General features: G+C 44.9%; 1 protein-coding gene across 2 annotated transcripts in view; it reads right to left on the minus strand.

The window, feature by feature from the left end:
* LOC102947796 overlaps positions 1-18,244 on the minus strand; it is a 77,640-nt gene that overhangs the window by 19,051 nt on the left and 40,345 nt on the right. The window contains exon 4 of one of the 2 annotated variants that reach the window (XM_043543518.1): positions 462-512. In XM_043543518.1, coding sequence (XP_043399453.1) covers positions 462-512 — 51 coding nt within the window. Of the gene's footprint in view, positions 1-461; positions 516-18,244 lie in introns of both variants that reach the window. The other variant, XM_007071683.4, reaches the window with a different exon arrangement.

The raw sequence follows: 18,244 nt of genomic DNA on the forward strand, positions 1-18,244 counted from the left end.
TGAGTCCCACACAATTCTCTTCAGTTGTAACCTGTAGCCACGCTCCCTGCTACTCTGTATCTGGGACTCCCGCACAGCCCTGCCGATGCATCTCACTCCCACGCTGCTATAGCCCTGTTATTGCAGACCTGGTCCCCTCCTGATCGAGGAGGATCAGAAGTGCTCTATCAAAGAGTGGCTTTGTGTAATTACATGCATTTACAGGATGCCATAGACTTTCACTTCAAGCAAGATTTGACCCCAAGGTCTCCAGAGCGGAAAGGCCAATATATGATCCTCTTTAGCACCACGCCTCAATAATGTTGATTGTAGTCCAGGCTTGGAAAAACCCTCCAGACCGACAACTCAGAGGTAACCCTCCCCAAAGGAAACCTCTACAGACCAACTCTCATTTGTAGAGATTCAAAGAGTGCCACCTCATTCATACACATCTGGAAACACACTGGAAATAGGCAACTTACGCGAATTTTAATAACTCTTGTCTTTGCTCCACAGTTCTTCTTGAGCAGCATCTTCTGGAAGAGAAACAGAATGCAGGGATTAGTAGCAGTGGTGTGGTGGGAACACAAAGCTTGCATGGAGTCACTTTACGTCAAACAGGATGGAAGGTTCAGAGGAGTAAAATAAGACAGGAATACCAGATCAGACCAGTGGTCCATCTAGCATACTGTCTTTTATGGTGGCCAATACCAAGTACTTCAGAGGACAGTGAAAGAAACCCTATAGAGAACAATTATTGAAGAACTTGCCCACAGGGAAGTTTTTTTTCCTAGTTTTCATCAATTAGTGATTGGTTCAGGCCCTGAAGCAGGAGAGTTTATATTCCTTTTGGAAGAAAAAATTATCCTATTTAATGTACGTGTGGATGTTCCTGTTATCCGTATTTATTATATTTATTTATTTAGAGTTACATAATAGATTTTAAAAGCACCGACTCATGGCTCTAGGTTCCTCTAGCAGGTATTCAAAAAGCCATCACACTTGTCATAAAATATGGAACCATACACCTTGAACAGGAGGAGTTTCTTACAGAAAACAGCTACAGAGACAACCAGGCTTCCACACAACTTGAGTCCCAGCTCTGTCTCCTTTGTTCATCAGAAAGTTTTATACAGCACCCAGACAAGTAGGGGCTGAATAACATCAGAGTTAGTCCAAAAAAATCTGATAAAAACTTTTGTAGTTGGAAAATAAGAGCTTTATTGAAAACTAAATATTTTATGGAAAAATGTTTCAGTGAAATATTTCAGTTTTTCAAAATGAAAAATTTGGAGGAAACACCAGTTATTTTATTTATTTTTTTATACAAATAGTGGATTTTCTGCCCTGTTTTCCACTTTTTACTAGCTGGAAAACAGTAACAAAGTATAGAAAAGCGTTTTCTTCCTCGCTTTCCTACACTTTGCTACTGTTTTTCAACTTGAGAAACTTTCCCCCACTTTCTGGCTGATTTCCAACTTTTGCCAATTGGAAAATAGTAACAAAGTGAGAAGACTGGGGTACTCCCCAGTTTTTCACATTTTTTTAAAACCTTTCTCTTCATTTTTCCAGTGAAAAAACAGGCAAAATACATAAAGGGGGAACAAAGCATCTGAAAACTAAAATAAAAAACAAAAAAACACAAATACTTGGTTAAAAAAACAGAAACAAAAGTAAACATTTGAGGTAAAAAAAAAAACAAAAACATTTTTTCTCCTGAAACAAAACAACAAATTCCCATGAAAACCAAAAAATTTTGATCCACTGGGGAAAAAATAATTCCATTTTTTTACCAGCTCTAAGTAATCTACTACAAGTAAACACACCTTTACAGTACTAGTGCAAACAAAGAAAACAAAGCAACCTCCCAAAACTTAGAAAGGGAAGAAAAAGCCACCCACCACCAGCACAAATACCAGGGCAGGGCACCCAGCCCTCCGCAAACCATCCCTCCCCAGATACCCGGGGAAAGAGATGGGTCTTGCAGTACATCTTGAAAGCTAACAGATTTGGGTTTGTTTAGACCAAGTACATTTCAAAGTATAGGTGCGCTGAGGACTGTTAATAGCTGACAAATATAATTAGTTACTTGCCTGAATCCACCATTTTCACTGGCCATCAAAGGGCTTTGTCGCAGCCACACGTATTAGTTCCCGCCCCAGAATTCTGCCCTGTAGCCACAGGCTGTGGTGTCAGTGCAGCCCCAAGGTCTCTCACCCTGAAGGGACCCCAGCAGCGATTAGCACAAAGTAGGTGCAGGCAGACAAAGAGAACGGCTGAACTAACCCAGGCCTGTGCCATCTGGATCAGCGAGTACTTTTTTGGGAATTCCTATAAAACAATGCAGGGCTCCATTCCCAGCACTGCTATGGGGGAGTTATTCTAAACTTGGTATTTACTGAGAGGTGACTGCCTGTTTTTAAGACCCCCCCACAATTGTTGAGTGAGATGAGGGGAGGGCAGGGCGGGGAACTTAGTGGGGCTAAATGTCCTTTTACAAAGAGACCGACTGCATGGTACAGGGCATGCGGAAGCAAAGAGTCGTGGGGTCTTACAGGGTTTGGTCCTCACCCCAAGGTTCTCTTTCAAAGCCACTGTGTGATGTCTCACTCTCACCATATCTACCCACTGGCTGGGAGGGTAAGGTGACTCCTCCCAAGACAACAAGTTTACATGCTGTTTGGCTCTGAGGGGAGGAACTGCATACAAAGGGGAACAGCATGGTCTAGTGGTGAGAGCCTAGGTTTTAATCCCACCTCTGAGAGGGGAATGTTGCTAAAGCAGGGAACTGGGTAGCTAGGACTCCTAGGTTCCAATCCCAGCTCTGTTATAAACTGTGTGACCTTGGGCAAGTCACTTGACTTGCCCATGCCTCTGTAAAACTGAATTTATACTACTCAGCAATCCCCCGGGGGGAGGGAGTTTCAACACTTAATTCGACAATACTTGTAAAGCATCTTCCACAGCTGAAAAGAGCAAAGCATTGTCAAGCAGCCTGCTTAGCCCAGCCCCTGCTTACAGGAGGCAAGCATGGTACCTCCCAGTCTCCCCTGCACAGTGTCCACTGATTCAAGGGTTCCCACTCAGATCCCTTTACTCCGGCAAGGCACCACGTATTCACACCGTTCCAAATTGCCAGCTTCAAATTAGCCTGGACACCAAGGCCCTGGTGTTTACTCAACCCAGCCTCTGACTAAATGTGGGGACAATTCACTGTGACTGCAGCTGCACTTACGTAAGTGCCTAATGCTGTTAAAGAAGAAGCCAAAAATTACTTGAATAAATACTACATATTTTAATGAACTGGCTTGGGGGGGGAGGGGGAGTGAACGGATAGATGGATGGACAGAGCCCTCTGAATGGAACTAGTATTGCTCATCTGTATCATAAGCCCTATACTGCTAACAGATAAATGGAGATTCTCTTTTACCTAAAGTAGCAGGGCTAAGCTTTAAGAGTGAGAAGATCTTAGTTCCATCCCTGCTTCTGCCATGAAGTTCCAGGTAGCTGTGGTAGACAGCATGTTGGTTAGCTATGAAGTCCTAGGCAGCCATGGACATGTTATTTGGTAATGACCTCTCTGGTATGCCCCCTGCTGGACTTTCCCTGGGTACAGAAGTAAAATCTAGGGATGAGGGAATTCCAAGAGGTTCTGAGGTTTGGACAAGAACTGGTGCAACTCAGTCCCTTTGATTCTTTGCCTGTCGCACATAATGGTCTCGTCTCCTGTGGGCTGTAATACTTTGGTCTCAGTTTAGTTGTCGGGTCTAATGTGTGGCTGTTGAGAGGTGCTGGTGGCCTGTGATGTACAGAAGGTCAGACTAGATGGAGCTGGTGGTCCCTTCTGGCCTTAAACTCCATGCCTCTATGCGTGCCCCCACCCAGGCTCTTGGGTCTGCAAAGTTGGGCCATAAATCTCTGCTGAAAAGGCTCTCTCCTCTGAGGCTGCAGAGATGTCCGACTTCTGCTTAGGCGGGAAATAAGGGGAGAGCAACTGTGTTGCAGCGTTTCAGCTTTGCCATGAGGATCCAGGAGGTGCAGAGGGGCATGAAGTGGCGGGGAATTAAATGTTTTTGCCCCTCAAAATAAGGCTGGGTCCAGCTGTTATTTTATCCAGTGAAATTTCTTGCTGCTTTGCTCCTAATCACGCTGCCATCACCCCTCTCCAGGTTGGGCTGCAGCACCCCAGCAATGGTACAATTACAAAATAAAATCAAGCCTCTTTGTATGGTTTTACGTCCCTCTGGTTCCCTGTTCCAGAGCCAGTTCACTGCCAAGCCCGAGCGCTGCCTTTCAGATTAGGAAGCTAAAGCATGCTGCTGCCTAGCAACAATGTGGGGGCTTTCCAAGGCAGCCCCTTCTCATCCTGGCTCTCTGGAGCTTTCAGTCCGGCTCTAAGAAGCAGAGACTCATTAATTCATAGACACATAGGTACAGACATGGCTGAAGTAACATTAACTTGGCTGCATGACTTGGAGCAGCTTAAAGCCAGGAGGAAAGGCCTGGAAGAAAGGTGGCATGCCCAGTTACCACTGTGCTACCCTGCTAGTAACCCTTCATTTCCCATTTTGCAAATGGGGAAACTGAGGCAAGGAGGGGTTACATGATTTGCCTGCAGTCACAAACTAGCAAATGAGTGGCAGAGCTGTGAATAAAATTGGATGCTGATTCTGAGGCCTTTTAATCACAAGACTATCCTTCTTCCCTCTGCAATAAAGGGAACGGGATGAAAGAGGCACCTTTCCTACTCCCAACCCCCTCATTTAAACTAAAATGTCCTCCTTGTCGACCTCAAATTGGCTATAGGCTTTACAAGCTGAACTACAGTTACCAGAGCAATGGAAAGCATATTTTAACAGGCCGGTGGCTCCCAAAGTGAAGGCAAAAACAAACTGACTGAAGAAAAGAAAAGTTTCTTCCAGGACCACATGCTGAGCAGCTCTGAAGTGAAGGCTGAGTGAGCTGACCGAGGGTTAAATTTCTGAGCACAGCAGAATCAGTTCAGCCTATGAAATCCTCCCACCCACTCCATCTCCTGCACACAAGAGCTCCACAGCGATCCCCTTTATCCCAGACTGGGATTTAAAAGAAAATTCCAGTGATTCAATACAATCACTTAGAGAGTTACATAGCCACTGAATAAAATATTGCAACTAACCCATGATCCCCTAGGACTTGGCTATATATCACAGCCATTCAGAGTGGCATGTAAACAGCAGAGAAAAAATACTGAGCCTGCTGCTCTTAAAGCACCACCCTCCTAACACTTGTGCTACAGCGAAAATCTCCATGTAGGCATTAGCAGTATAGAGCCTATGATATGCTTTGGAGCAGTTCTGTTTCTGTCCAGTAGAAGTCACTGCACGTTTATGTTTATACAACCACACATAAGCTACCATGCTACCAAGTTCTTTGCAATCTATATTAACAGACAAAAACATAATTATCCCTTAAGTTAAGGTTGCTTCACTAATTAACATGAATGTTAAAAGATACAAATTCTAAATCATGTTACAGTTTTTAGAAAATGAGCATTTAAAACTATGGAAATGAACAGTTAAAGGAAAGTGCTGTGGGTTAATAATATGCAAATTCACTTGCAGCTGAGACAATCTTTTCAATGTACAAGTGTAAAATATCACACTACACGCTGAAAACCAGCCTTAACTCTCTGCCCATATGCCTATTCAGCCTCAAATATGTATACATGAAACAATTTTTAGAAATCTCGGTTTCATTTTTACTGTCTCCACAACTTAAAACAAACCAAAAAAGATTGTTTTGTTCTTTTTTCAACTGCTTTCCACTCCAAAGTTGAACTCAGTAAAGAAAAATTGGGTTTTACATCAATTTTGACAAATTGGTGCAAACTCCTGTGTGAAGAATCTTAATTCAGTTTAATATTGATTTCCATCAATTTAATTTAAATGAACAAGAGATCAGCTTAAGATAAACTGAAATAAATCAAGTTGAAAGTGAATGAAGAATGTCCATCTAGAGGTTTTGCACCAGTTTAATGAAAATAATTTTAAAACACACCTTTTAGTTTAACTGCTGTAACTATATGTGCAGATAACGCCTTCATTATAATACAAGGAATGTCGAATCTGCCCTTCCCTGGTTTTGTGGAGGACTGGGAGTGGTCTCAGCCTTTATTGAAGGTGTGCGGGTTTTTTGTCAGGGGTTGGAGTTAAATAGGTGTTCACAAAAGAAGCAAAAAAATGTAAATAGCCTGAATAAAAGTCACTTGTCCTCAGACAGGTTTACTTTCCATTCTAGAGAGGATATCATACCCTTACTAATTCTCCAGTAGTCCAAAGAGTCTTCTAGGAAAAACAGGGCAGGCAAGATCTGGTTTTCTAAAGTAAAAATAACATGCAGGGAAACAATTGCTTGAAAAAGAACTTTTCAGGGTTTTTTTAATCCATCATAAAGAAGTAAAAAAGGCAGAGAACATTTTCCCCCCTTTGCGGGACACCTTTAAAGAATCGCCTTGCCTCCAGGGTCTTGCCCTGTGCATTCTGTCTTCTAAGACATCCACATTAACTTGTGACACAAAGGGAACATATGGCACTTGGAGACATCATTTTTTAAGCATAGCAGAAGCTTTCAAACTTGCAGAGAGTGGGGATCAGGATGATTTTGGGGTGAGAGAGAAGGGAGAATACTGGGCAAGCAAGGGGGAGGGGAAACATATATAAAGAACTGGATGGACCCATGGAAGAGTTGAGGACTAGTTTGTTTGCTCAGGGGACTGGCAATGGGCAACCCTTTCACCTCCAGATCAACAGGCCAAATGAGACCGAGGGCACTTGCGGTGGAAAGCCATGGCCCTCCAATGGCTCCTTGGTGGCTGAGGTGAAAGGAGTGGGGGGCTCCCTGTCCAGTTCCCACTGGGTAGGAGTCCACATCACCAAAACCACAATAACTCACTAGCCCCCTTGTTGGCAGAGCCACCAGAGAAGCTAAGGACTCAATGGGGCCACCGAAAGACTCCCCTCTTGCCCGTAGAGGTGGGATGAGACAGATGGCCAGGGTGGGAGAAATTCTCCTTGTGCAGGGTTCAGCCTCCAGGGCTGTCGCTTTTCAGGGGCACTAATCCGCTTTACAGACAAGAACTGCCGCTGCCAAAAAGTAAAGTGCAGCATGTGACCAGGTGAAGGTTCCTCTAGGGCAACCACACAGTGTCGCTCCTCTGCAGGCGCTCCAGGAGACCAGGGGCTAGCCCAGTCTCCCCCCACTGCCCCAGTGGAGACCAGCCCGTCATTAGGGCGGGAACAGCAACCTACCACACCCCAGCCAACAGCACCAGCGAAGGAACAAAGCGACTTCCTCCCACCTCCCCAGCAATTATTGCGTCTGGCCCGGCGCGCCGAGGGTTAACACCCGTGCAGGGGAGGGAGCAGCTGCAGCGTGGTGGACAGATGAGGTCAGGCCCCAGCACAAAGTGGCTATTGTGAGGCACGCTGCTGCCGCTGCAGGCTTCTGCTTGACCGAGTTCCACCTAAGTCTCACCGCGTGGCAGGACGCAGGCGGGGTCGGGGTGGGGGGATGGGATACCCGTGCCATCTAACACGCTGCAGCCTCGCCCCATCCCTCACCCCATCAGCCCAAATGGGATTTCAGCTGGATTCTACACAAAACAAGGCCAGAAAGAATGATTGAGGACATGGGGATAGGCCATCTCCAATAACTGGCCAAGGGCTGCCCTCCCATACATTGCCCTCCCCGCCAGGAGCCTCCTCTAAAATGCCTGCCGGACACAATGAGAGCTCAGCATCAGATCCAGCTCCTTCAGGTTCTCCTTCCCCTGCCACCTCACAGTTTCGCCATAAAACCATCTCAAAGCCTGACTCCCCACACTTTGTGCAGTCATGTACACCGCAGCGGAGCAGTGCCATGCTGCCAGATCACAATCAGAAGCACTCGAACAATTTGTACAGTGGGGGCGCTGAGAGCTATTGAACTAAACTGTAAACCATGTCTATGATGGAAACTATTTCAAGCACGGGGGTGCCGCAGCACCCACAGTTCCAGCACCTCTGATCACAATAGTTGTGCTTTGCACTGGTGTGAATCACTGCGCAGGGTGCAGGGCAACAGAGAACCGGGTCTCACTTGTCCCCTCATTTCATTTCCTTGGCAAGAGGTTTCCCCAAAGCAGAAGACAGGTTTCACCTTCTTGTGAGTCTGGAGAGAACAATGAGTGATTTCCCTATTGTCAAGCCTTGGGTTGGGTATTTGGTTTTTGAATTCCTTAGCACTAAGCAATGTTGCTAGACCTTGGGCACAAATGCTTCGGTCTGGTGAGGAGCCTACAATGCAAAAAAACATGGGGGGAAGGGTTAGATTCTGATCTCTATTTCACTGGAGTAAATCTAGAGTAACTCCACTGGGCTGCAGATTTACACCAGGTAGTGGGATCAGAATCAGGCTCAGACTGGATGGTGGGGGGAATCAGAGAGGCAAATCGACAGATGCAGATTAGACAGATTATTAATTAACTAGATTAGATTAGACAGATAGGCAGTCTATCTTTTTTTTTGCTCCACTCAACACAGGCATCAAGGTGGGGTAAGGAAGGAAGGCTAAGGTGGCTTTACACCACTTTTACACCTCCCCTGTTCTCAGGGCTGCCTTAATTTATCCCAGGCTATCTGTGACCCCAAGGGGCCGTTGAGGCAGCTGGGAATAGCCAGAGGCCAGTGTCACTGTGGTTATGTACTCTTTCCCTCAGCTACGCCCCCTACAGCAGGAGAAGGTTACAAGGGGGGGAGGGAGAATTGATCCCTTGCTCTAAACCAATTCCTCTGTATGAAGGTAATTCCCCAGTGGCCGGATCCACTGGCTTTATGGCTAGCACAATGAATCAAGCCCTGGGAGCTCATGTCCCACGCTTGGACTTGGGTCCCTGCCCAGGGCTAACACTGCAGGGTGCTGTCTTTCACATAAAATGTTACACCAAAATCTCTTCTACCCAGCTCCGGGAGCTGCTCAACTGGAACTTACAGACATCCTGGGACTTTTAGAAAAGGAGTATGGGATAATTCAGGTATCCTGGCCCATCCCCCCTCTTTCTGTCTTGCAATAAAATAGATTCTAACATCCCTGGTTGCATCTGAGCTATTGCAGCGTGTTAAATGGCTGCTGGATTCACCTACACAGTCACTGCCCCGGTAGCCCTAACGAAAAATAATACACTATCAGTCCATAACCCTGGGGAGAGGTGGTGAGGGGGGTAATACTAGAGTAAGCTGCAGTGATTTTGACCTTTACCATGGAATATCGTTGAATTTCTTTAAGGGAGTATTAGAGAGACAAGGTGGGTGAGGTAATATCTTTTATTGGACCAACTTCTGTTGGTGAGAAGGACAAGCTTTCAAGTTACACACAGCTCTTTTTCAGGTCCCAGAAGTCGGTCCAATGAAAAACATTACCTCACTCACCATGTCTCTCTAATAGCCTGGGACCAACACGGCTACAGCACTGCATACATATGAGGGAGTATCTCTTTCTTGTGCAAGTATTATTAATCATCGGTCTCCCATTATGCTTATCGCCAAAGATAGTATCTTAGTTCCTCAAAACCATTGATGGACATAGCATCACAACACCCACTGGAGGGAAGGAGGGAAGTATTACCACCCCATTTTACAGATGGGGCAGCAGCTGAGACCTACAGAGTTTAAGGAGTACGTTTTCCAAAGTGTCCATTAAATGTAGGAGCCTTTATTTTTGGGTGGCATATAGGGCCTGAATTTAGGAGCTATGGAGTACCTAGAGTTCCCCTTGATTTCAGTTACAGTTGTGGATCTTCAGCACCTCTGAAGATCAGATCCTATGTGTCATCTGAGGTTAGAGAGTCAAAATCAGGGGGCACATATGAAAATTGGAGCTTAAGTGTGAGGAAGCAACTACTTCACTACACACAAAATTCTCCCCTGCCCCGCAAGAGGATGAGAGACTAAACAAACCACAGGTGACAGATGTTAGTCACCTCACTTAATGCACTGCTGGAAGGCGCTCAGATCCTATAGTGAGGAGGACACAGTAAGAACAAATCTAGAACAGAACAAAATAGAATTGAACCCTAATTTCTGCATCACAGCTCGGTGGGGTCTGCAATTGACAGTGCTTCTGGATCCCACCTGTTGTTAAAGTCCAAGATAGCGTCAGTGACACCAGACAAGCCCACAGACGTTTTTTGGGACCACCCTTGAATAGCACTTGGAAGCTACAGGCAGTACAAAGTGCAGTTACCCACTTGCACAGAGCTATGAGCTCTCTAGGGAATGGATTATCTGAATATACGTAGGTGACTGACTCTCTATTGTTTCTGGGTTGTCTCTATGATGTATGGGCTCCAGGTATCTTTATAGACAGCTCATCTCCTTATGCACTGCTCAAACTGGCAAGATCAGCAAAGGCATCTTTGCTAACAGCCCTAAGATTTGATTTCTGAGGCCAGGGAGCTGGATATCCTCAGAGGAGAGTCCTCAGCTCTGCATTCACTTCCCAATTTGACCTGACAATTTGGCCCATGCCTGTTGATCTGCAGAGCATGTCAACAGGTCCATCTATTCACATACAGCCAAATATTAAAGTCCTTTCTCAGTTTTCTCTCAGGCCTTAGGCAAGCAAAACTCCATTTGCACATGGAAATGGCCCTGTTTGAAAATACAGACACCTGGAAGGTGAAAAATAAACACAGAGGCAGCATTCATTAAATCCCTTTCAGTCCAGCTCGTCTGTACAGTATGTGCCAAGATTAGCCACTGCTTAGACAACAAGTTAACTCTCCTGTTTGCAAGACCCTGCTGAAATGTCTGGGGCTTTAGTTTCACAGCTGTCAAGCCTGGAAGGGGACTCCTCAGAAGCAGCTCAGAGGCTTTTGATTCATTGTTGCCAATGTGACATTTCCTCCCCAGGTTCCTGGTGCCGGCTCCCTCGCAATCCATAGGGAATGTCCAGTCTCGCCTAACATATTATCTGATGTCTACATGGTTCATCTCACTTTTGCAGTCACCGCCAGAGACCCTTGGAAATATTAACAAATAAGTCCTGGCTTAGATGTGAGCTGCAATCCTGCCAGCAATGTTTGCCATTGGCAGAGCTGTTACACCAATGGAGACATCTCCTGCACCACTTTCTTGCTCCCTTTCAAGTGCTGAAGCATCACCAAAGAAAAGAGGAAATTCTTGCGTACCTCTCATCCACAAGGCCCAACATGTGCCCATCCAAGGTTTTCTTGTTAGTTGTTTGCATGATGGCCCTGAGCACTGTGAAGGGGTTAAATTGTTAACACAAATCAGGCAGTAGAGTAAATTAAGGTGTATATGCAGGATTGTTCCTTCAACAGCAACACAGGGACTTCTCAAGCTGGGGAACCTCCACTGTAGTCCCTGGACGGGAAAGAAATCACTGCAAGACGCAGACTTCCTTGTCAACAGTTATCTTTTAGCTGGACATCAGGAGGGACAGGATTCAGAAACTTCTGCTCCCAAAATAAAGGTCACTTACAACTTAAGCTAAAGGAGGGGCTTATTTAGGCTTCATGGGCAACATAATTACATACAGCTGAGCAGGTTTTCTCCAGGAGAAGGAAGCACAGACGCATGCACCAATCTACACAAATGCCTAGCAGTTGTACTGGGAATACTGGGATTTCTAAAATTAATCAGACATGAGTGCCAACCTGCAAATAACACGGGGACTTAGAACCAATACAGGCTGGGGCCACTAGGAGGGGACACTATCATCTACACTTGAGACTAAGCCCTTGCCAGAAAAGCAATCAGCTTTTAGGCAATGCAGGTTCGGTGACTGCATTATGCGGCACACAAGAGGCTCAGGGATGTAATGATATGTCTTTGCAGTTATGCTATTCAGGCATTAGATGTCCCTATACTGCATAAATGTTTCTAAAAAAGGAGTGGTCTTGGGGAATCAACAAAAGGTGGAAACCACCTCGTTTTGTTAGTAGTTTGCTGCTCTCTTCCCCAGTAAATGCCCGCTGATCAAGGAGATCTGTGGCCCTGAGTATTATGACGGGAAAGGTGATTCCCTCAGCCTCAACAGCACTGCTAAACGTAATCTTTTGGCACCCAAAATAAAATCCCTTCAATTGCTTCAAATCAAACATTCCCCTCCAGAACTTGAGGAGCCTTTGCAATGCACTTCTTCATGTATATATGCAACACTGCCCTCTGCTGAATGGAAAGTCAGACCTGCTGACGCCTTTCTGCATATGTAGCCCTCTAGTGGCTGGAGGACCCTAGTGATTATAAATCAGACTAGTACTGGGCCTTAGGGTGCTAGCCTAGGACTCCAGAAACCCATGTGCAATTCCCTGCTCCATTACAGACTTCCTGTGTGACCTTGGGCAAGTCATTTACTCTCTCTGTGCCACAATACTCCATCTGAAACTTGGGGATAATAGCACTTTCCTACATCACAGGAGTGCTGGAAGGAGAAATACATTAAAAATTGTGAGGCACTCATGAAAAATCAAAATTGAAGGAACCCCCAGGGGAAAACAGAAGGTTTAAACCCCCAAAATATGTCGTTAAACCATCTGATTGCATACTGTATTATATTATAATACATATCAAGTAAGGTATTTTATGAAAGCTTATAATATTCTGAACTCAATGGTCATCACAAGACATGTATACAGACCATGGTTATGAATTTATGTATTTGTGTATATAGAAAACTCCACAAACTCCAACTCCATCTCCCAGCAGGGTGGTGAGCAGTTAAGCGAGGAGTGGCGCTTCCAAAGTCAGATGTGTACACGGAACTGGCTTCAAATAACCATCCAATGTCCAGCCCAGGACAAAAAATGATGTTAATGGGAAGACACTGAGACATCCTGGCAATCATGTCAAGAGGGAATTCCTTGATGGGAATTCCCCACTCTGAATAACCATGAGGCAACATGGTTGGGGGGGGGGGGGGGGAGGAGAAAGGAAAAAGCCTTTTAAAAAGAGGCTTGGAATGGAGGCTGGTCATCCAGCAACTCAGAACAACATCTAGGTGGATCCATGAATGCTGGATCCCTCTTATAGCTAGTGGGTACTCTGGGAACCTGTTCAAAGGCATTAGGTAGTTTGTATTAGAAAAAGGATTTTGTCTAATACTGAAGCGTAAAGCCTAAGGTTACATCTTTATGTTTATTTTCTGTGTAACTTGTGTATGTTTCCTCTCCCTCGCTATTTCATCTTTGAATCTGTTGGTTTTCTATTAAATAAACTTTTGCTTTGTTTTTATTCCAAACAGGTCTCTGTTGTGCAAACCATGTGGACCATGTGTGCCAAAATGAACTGATACCTGGAAGGCAGGTTTCACGCTTTTGGGGGTTACAAACCAGATGAGAATGGTCAACGTGTCTGGTACTTAAGAACATGGGGAGGACAGATTTGGGGAGACCCGATACATGATGGGCTGTTTGTATCATCCTGCAACAAGTAACTAGGCTGGTGAGCACTAGGCTGAGACCTTATGCTTGTCGGCTGGCTACTGGTGTCAGGGATCTGAACCATAGCGATATGGAACCACGGCACCCTGAAATTACAGGCCAGGTGGTGACAGAACCCTTTACAGCCCTGGGTGGCATTAAGGGCCATATAAGTAGACAGACTTGAGATTCTCCATTACCTTATAAGTGGCCGAGGCTGGTATTTTGGACCGTGCATTCAGAGGTCTCTTCTCCATACCATACATATGCAAACTAGACAGTAACAATGGTGTCCAATGCTTAAGTCACAAATCCATTACATACTCTGAAGATAGTTCAGTTATTACATCAAATTTATAAAACTTTTTAAAGAAAACAGGATCTAAATGTTAAGCTTTAAAATTATCTGAGAGCAAGTGCCCCTTTAAAGGGCAGGTGTACTCTGAAAAGTGGCTCTGTAAACACCACTGACAATGTTTATTGCCTTGCAGTGGCTCCAGACCAAATCTACTCACTTTGCAAGGTTGGAAAAGGTTTTTTTTTTTCCCCCTAACTGCCAGCCCTGAAACCTTTCCACTCTGATCTGAGAGTCTGGTCTGATCTGGTCTTTTCTGACTCATTCATCACCTGCAATAAGGATGAAGTGAGCTGTAGTTGAGCTGTAGCTCAGGAAAGCTTATGCTCAAATAAATTTGTTAGTCTCTAAGGTGCCACAAGTACTCCTTTTCTTTTTGCAATAAGGAACCTGTAATCTGAATGTTGTTAAATCCAGCATTATAGTGGTGTTTCAAGTATTCACTGCTGTCAACTCTCACAATTTTTTTGAGCACCTTCTAATAACATGTGTTTTGTTTCTTAAAGCCCCAGCTGCTGGAATCAACAGATTGCATGAGAATTTCAGCTTTCATTTTTTTTAAAGTAAGTTTCTAGCTGCTATGACTGCAGAGAAAAATCTAGAAAACAAGAAGCAAGGGCAGCCTCAAGGCTTAGAAGACACATAAAAGCAACCAAACGGTTAACTGTTTGTGAAATCTCATGATTTTTTGGACCGTGACTTACAATTTTTGAATGCATGTGGTGGACAATACTGTGTATTTGTGTTTAATGGGCCAGATCCCTGGGGCAGCTCAAAGTAGCCAAAAGGCTGTCCTAAAGGGGCAGCTAGCACAGGGGAATCTCTAGGTGGCATAAAACCAGCATTGCAAGCTCTATGGCACCTGCCTCCATTCCCCTCCCCCACATATGAGGGGTGTATGAAGAGTTTGTCAAGTATGGGACTGGCATTTGGTTCAGCAGATCCTTGATCAGCACAAAGATCCCTATATGGGACCTCTCCCGCCAGTGTAAAGTGTAGCCCTCACATTGCTCTGAGTTACACCGGGGTCTTTCAGCAGCCTCAGGTGACTTAGGACCGTCGTCAGCTCAGGATCTAGCCCGCTGAGTTTATGTTGCCACAGGCTGCTTTGTTAACCCAGGAGACAGCCATTTATGGGGGGGTCAACAAACCCCCCCACAAAATCTGATCTTCACCTAAGATTTAAATGCCTGCGTGGTGGAGCAGCTTTGAAGAGGCCAAAGCTCATTATTTTGACTGCATCAAGGGCTCTGCAAAGCCAAAACAAGGCTGCATAAAACAGACACACAGGCCGCTGCTGAGACCCTGGGGTTTGCTTGATCTCTCTAAGCGCCATCCCTCCCTCCCAACATATACGCACCCACGTCACGACAGCCCGTCAATGTCTTAGCAAGCCTTTCACCTTCACATGCCTGGGCTTGTTTATGAAGGATTAACTTCATTTGTGTATGCAAATGAGCACAGTTTTGCATAAATAAGTACAACATTAGAAATTACAGGCCAGGATGATTAACAGACTGAAGGGACTACTTCTCATAGCATTATGAGCTACCAGGGGATGAGAATAATACAAGACGACGACTAGAATAATAAATAAAATAATAAATAATAGAGGGAAATGCTGGACTAACCCATTTGCTCTCCACCATTCACTTGCCCCCGTATTCCCTTCTGAACACCATGTACATAATAACGACACAGGGGAACACACTGGAGTTGCTGGCTGGCTAATAGGATAAAAGGATCTCACTCTCCAGTGAGCTAATCCATTTATTCGACACGTAATTAACCGCTGTGCTTGCAGAACAGTCTCCCCAGCAGTTGCTCGGCTTCCTAAGACTTGCATGAGGCCTGAACGCAACGGAACCCTGTCTGCACCTGCTTCACATCAAGATCGTTTCACTAGCTGGCAAGGCTTAGGGCACCATCTGTGGCAATAGCACGTTGGGCTGTGATGGAGTTTGATCTCACGTGCTAAAGGGCTAGACCATGCACCTGGTTGAGTAATCACTACGGAACACGTCGGACTTGCTATTCCACTGCCTTAGCGCTTTGTCTGTCTTTCAGTGCATGCATGTATACGGCCCTCATCACTGTAGTCTCCAAGCACTATTTGGATCGGGTAGCATTTTACATCCACTTTGCTCCGTTCTAAATCACTGCAGGTGGTGCACGGTGGTGGAGAATCAGGCCAACAGGAGCTAGATACTGCAGGAAGTGGAGTGGGCAATTCAATAGGCAGCACTCTTCCCCGTACCCACATACACACTTCAACCCAGACAGGACTGAGCTTCAGCAATTATCCTTGCCCCTGGCTGTTAGCACACATCAGCCGCCACACATCACACCATTTTAAACTTCTTATGGCAAGAGAGATCCATTTGGACTTCATCAGATCTCTCTTGAAACTACTTCTGCCTCCTCTGCATTCGTGATCTTAGTGTATGTCAGTGCCTTCTTTCAAGCAAATTCATTCTTAGCACCTTGACTGAAACAAGCTGCTGCCTTAGTGATGCATTTGGAGCCAAGATTTTGATTCAGTCCATAATAGCAACATTCAGAGTACAGATGCAAATCTGAACTTCACAAGTTGTGTTTGGCCCTTATGCCTAACGACATTAGGATAAAAAAAGGCATGAGCTTATGTATATATATATAAACTCGTGCCACGCATGCCTATGTCTTTTAATACACATGATTTGGATCCAGAAGTTTGGAGGGCAAAAGAAACCAGTGGCTGAATTTAGTGGAGAGTTCTGTACTGCAGAACGAGCAACGTATGCAAGTTTCAAAATTGCTAACTCCTGCCGCTTTCTATCTCACCCAACAGCCCCACCACATACCCAGCAGCCGCACTGGGAGGAAAATAACCTGGTATTTTTCAACCTCTTGTGGTTTATGGTTTCACCCATCTCTGAGGTCTCCCTGTAGAATATTCAGAGCATCTGCCTGTAGTTGGAGAGCTTGCAAAATGTAGCGAGCAGAAGGGAAGGATTATGGCAACATAAAATGCCTTTCAAGCACACCATGCAGGATGACTCAGTTAGATATTACAGAAAAAACGTTATGGTGATGATCAAAATTGGAGAGAAGACACAGGCATATTTAAGAGGATCCTGTACTATCGCTATCTTGATCAGTGCACAATGTATTTTTCAAAAGCCCTGAAAGCATTTTCCATGTGGCACCAATTCCATCCTTGACAATTAGACTCACTCCAAAAAGCATTTCAAAAAGAGACAAGAGGGCTAAAGGTGTGATTTAGGGAATGATGAGAACTCTGATTAAACTGAAAGAATGTTTTAAAAACACTTTGCACATGGTGTCTTTGTGTTATAAATAAACGACAACCAAATAGCACCCATCATGGTATCACAGCGACATGTCAGGCAGTGAGTACTGACCAAAGCACTCCAGCTTTGCTTTGGAGGTTTGCATTAAGATACACTGAACTTATAGTCTTCTCACCTTTCTGGGCAGAGTGTGTTCTTTCTCTCTGTATCAGTGTGCATGCGTCTCTTCTCTTTCTCCGGTACAGAGTGACACTAGACTCCTCAGAGGTAAAGGCTGAAACAAGCCTTCCATTATAAACCTCATTATACTCCCTGATCTCCAACAGCTTCACCATACCATCCTGCCTGCAATGTCACAAGCATGAACTTACAGCAGCACAGAATTTATCCATCCAGGAAAATTGGACAAGGTATTTGAAATGAAACGGGGTGGGGAGGAGGCAAAATCAGAGGTGCTCTCACTTTGTAGACATTTCCACATTTCCACAGTGCAGGCCCAGTTATATGAGCTTCAGAAATTATCTACCAACCTGCCAGATGCTTCCTGAATACTACGTTTGCCCCATGCACTGTTAAGCCAAAGCCTGCAAGAGCATCTGGCGAACGTACAAGGGGATTTCTACCCTACAGAGCTTGCAAACTCTGCAGGAGTAGCCAAAGGTGATATCTGCACTAAGAAAAGTGTGTGTTTTTACAACAAAATAGCTAACGTGTTATAAAATCCTAATATAGGCAGAGCAAGCTGTAGTGTTATCTTGATGTACCTGGGCAACTAGGGTTCACCTTAACCAGCTACACAGAGGTAAAACTACAGGTTGACCTGGCTACACTAGGATTTTACAATGTTAACTATCTCGTTGTAAAAAACACACCTTTTTTCCTGGTGTAGGAATGGCCATAGATTTTACAACACAGGCTACAGGATTCCTACAACCCTTAGGAGAACTCCAAGCTTTGCAAGCTCATTCCTATGTGAGACCACTTTGTATAAGAAATAGGCATGAAGGGTATGGGGGGGAGATCTCCCAGCTCTACTCTCCAATTTTTATTTTTTCACTTCCCTTTAGCCAGCAGAAATTCTACATTTTCTCGATGCGTGACTTTAAAACTACACTTTGCTTTCCAGGGGTTTTCCTTTAAACCCTTGACCTTTCTCCA

The sequence above is a fragment of the Chelonia mydas genome, chromosome 3 (genome assembly GCF_015237465.2).
Source record: "Chelonia mydas isolate rCheMyd1 chromosome 3, rCheMyd1.pri.v2, whole genome shotgun sequence".
NCBI classification, from domain to species: Eukaryota; Metazoa; Chordata; order Testudines; family Cheloniidae; genus Chelonia; species Chelonia mydas.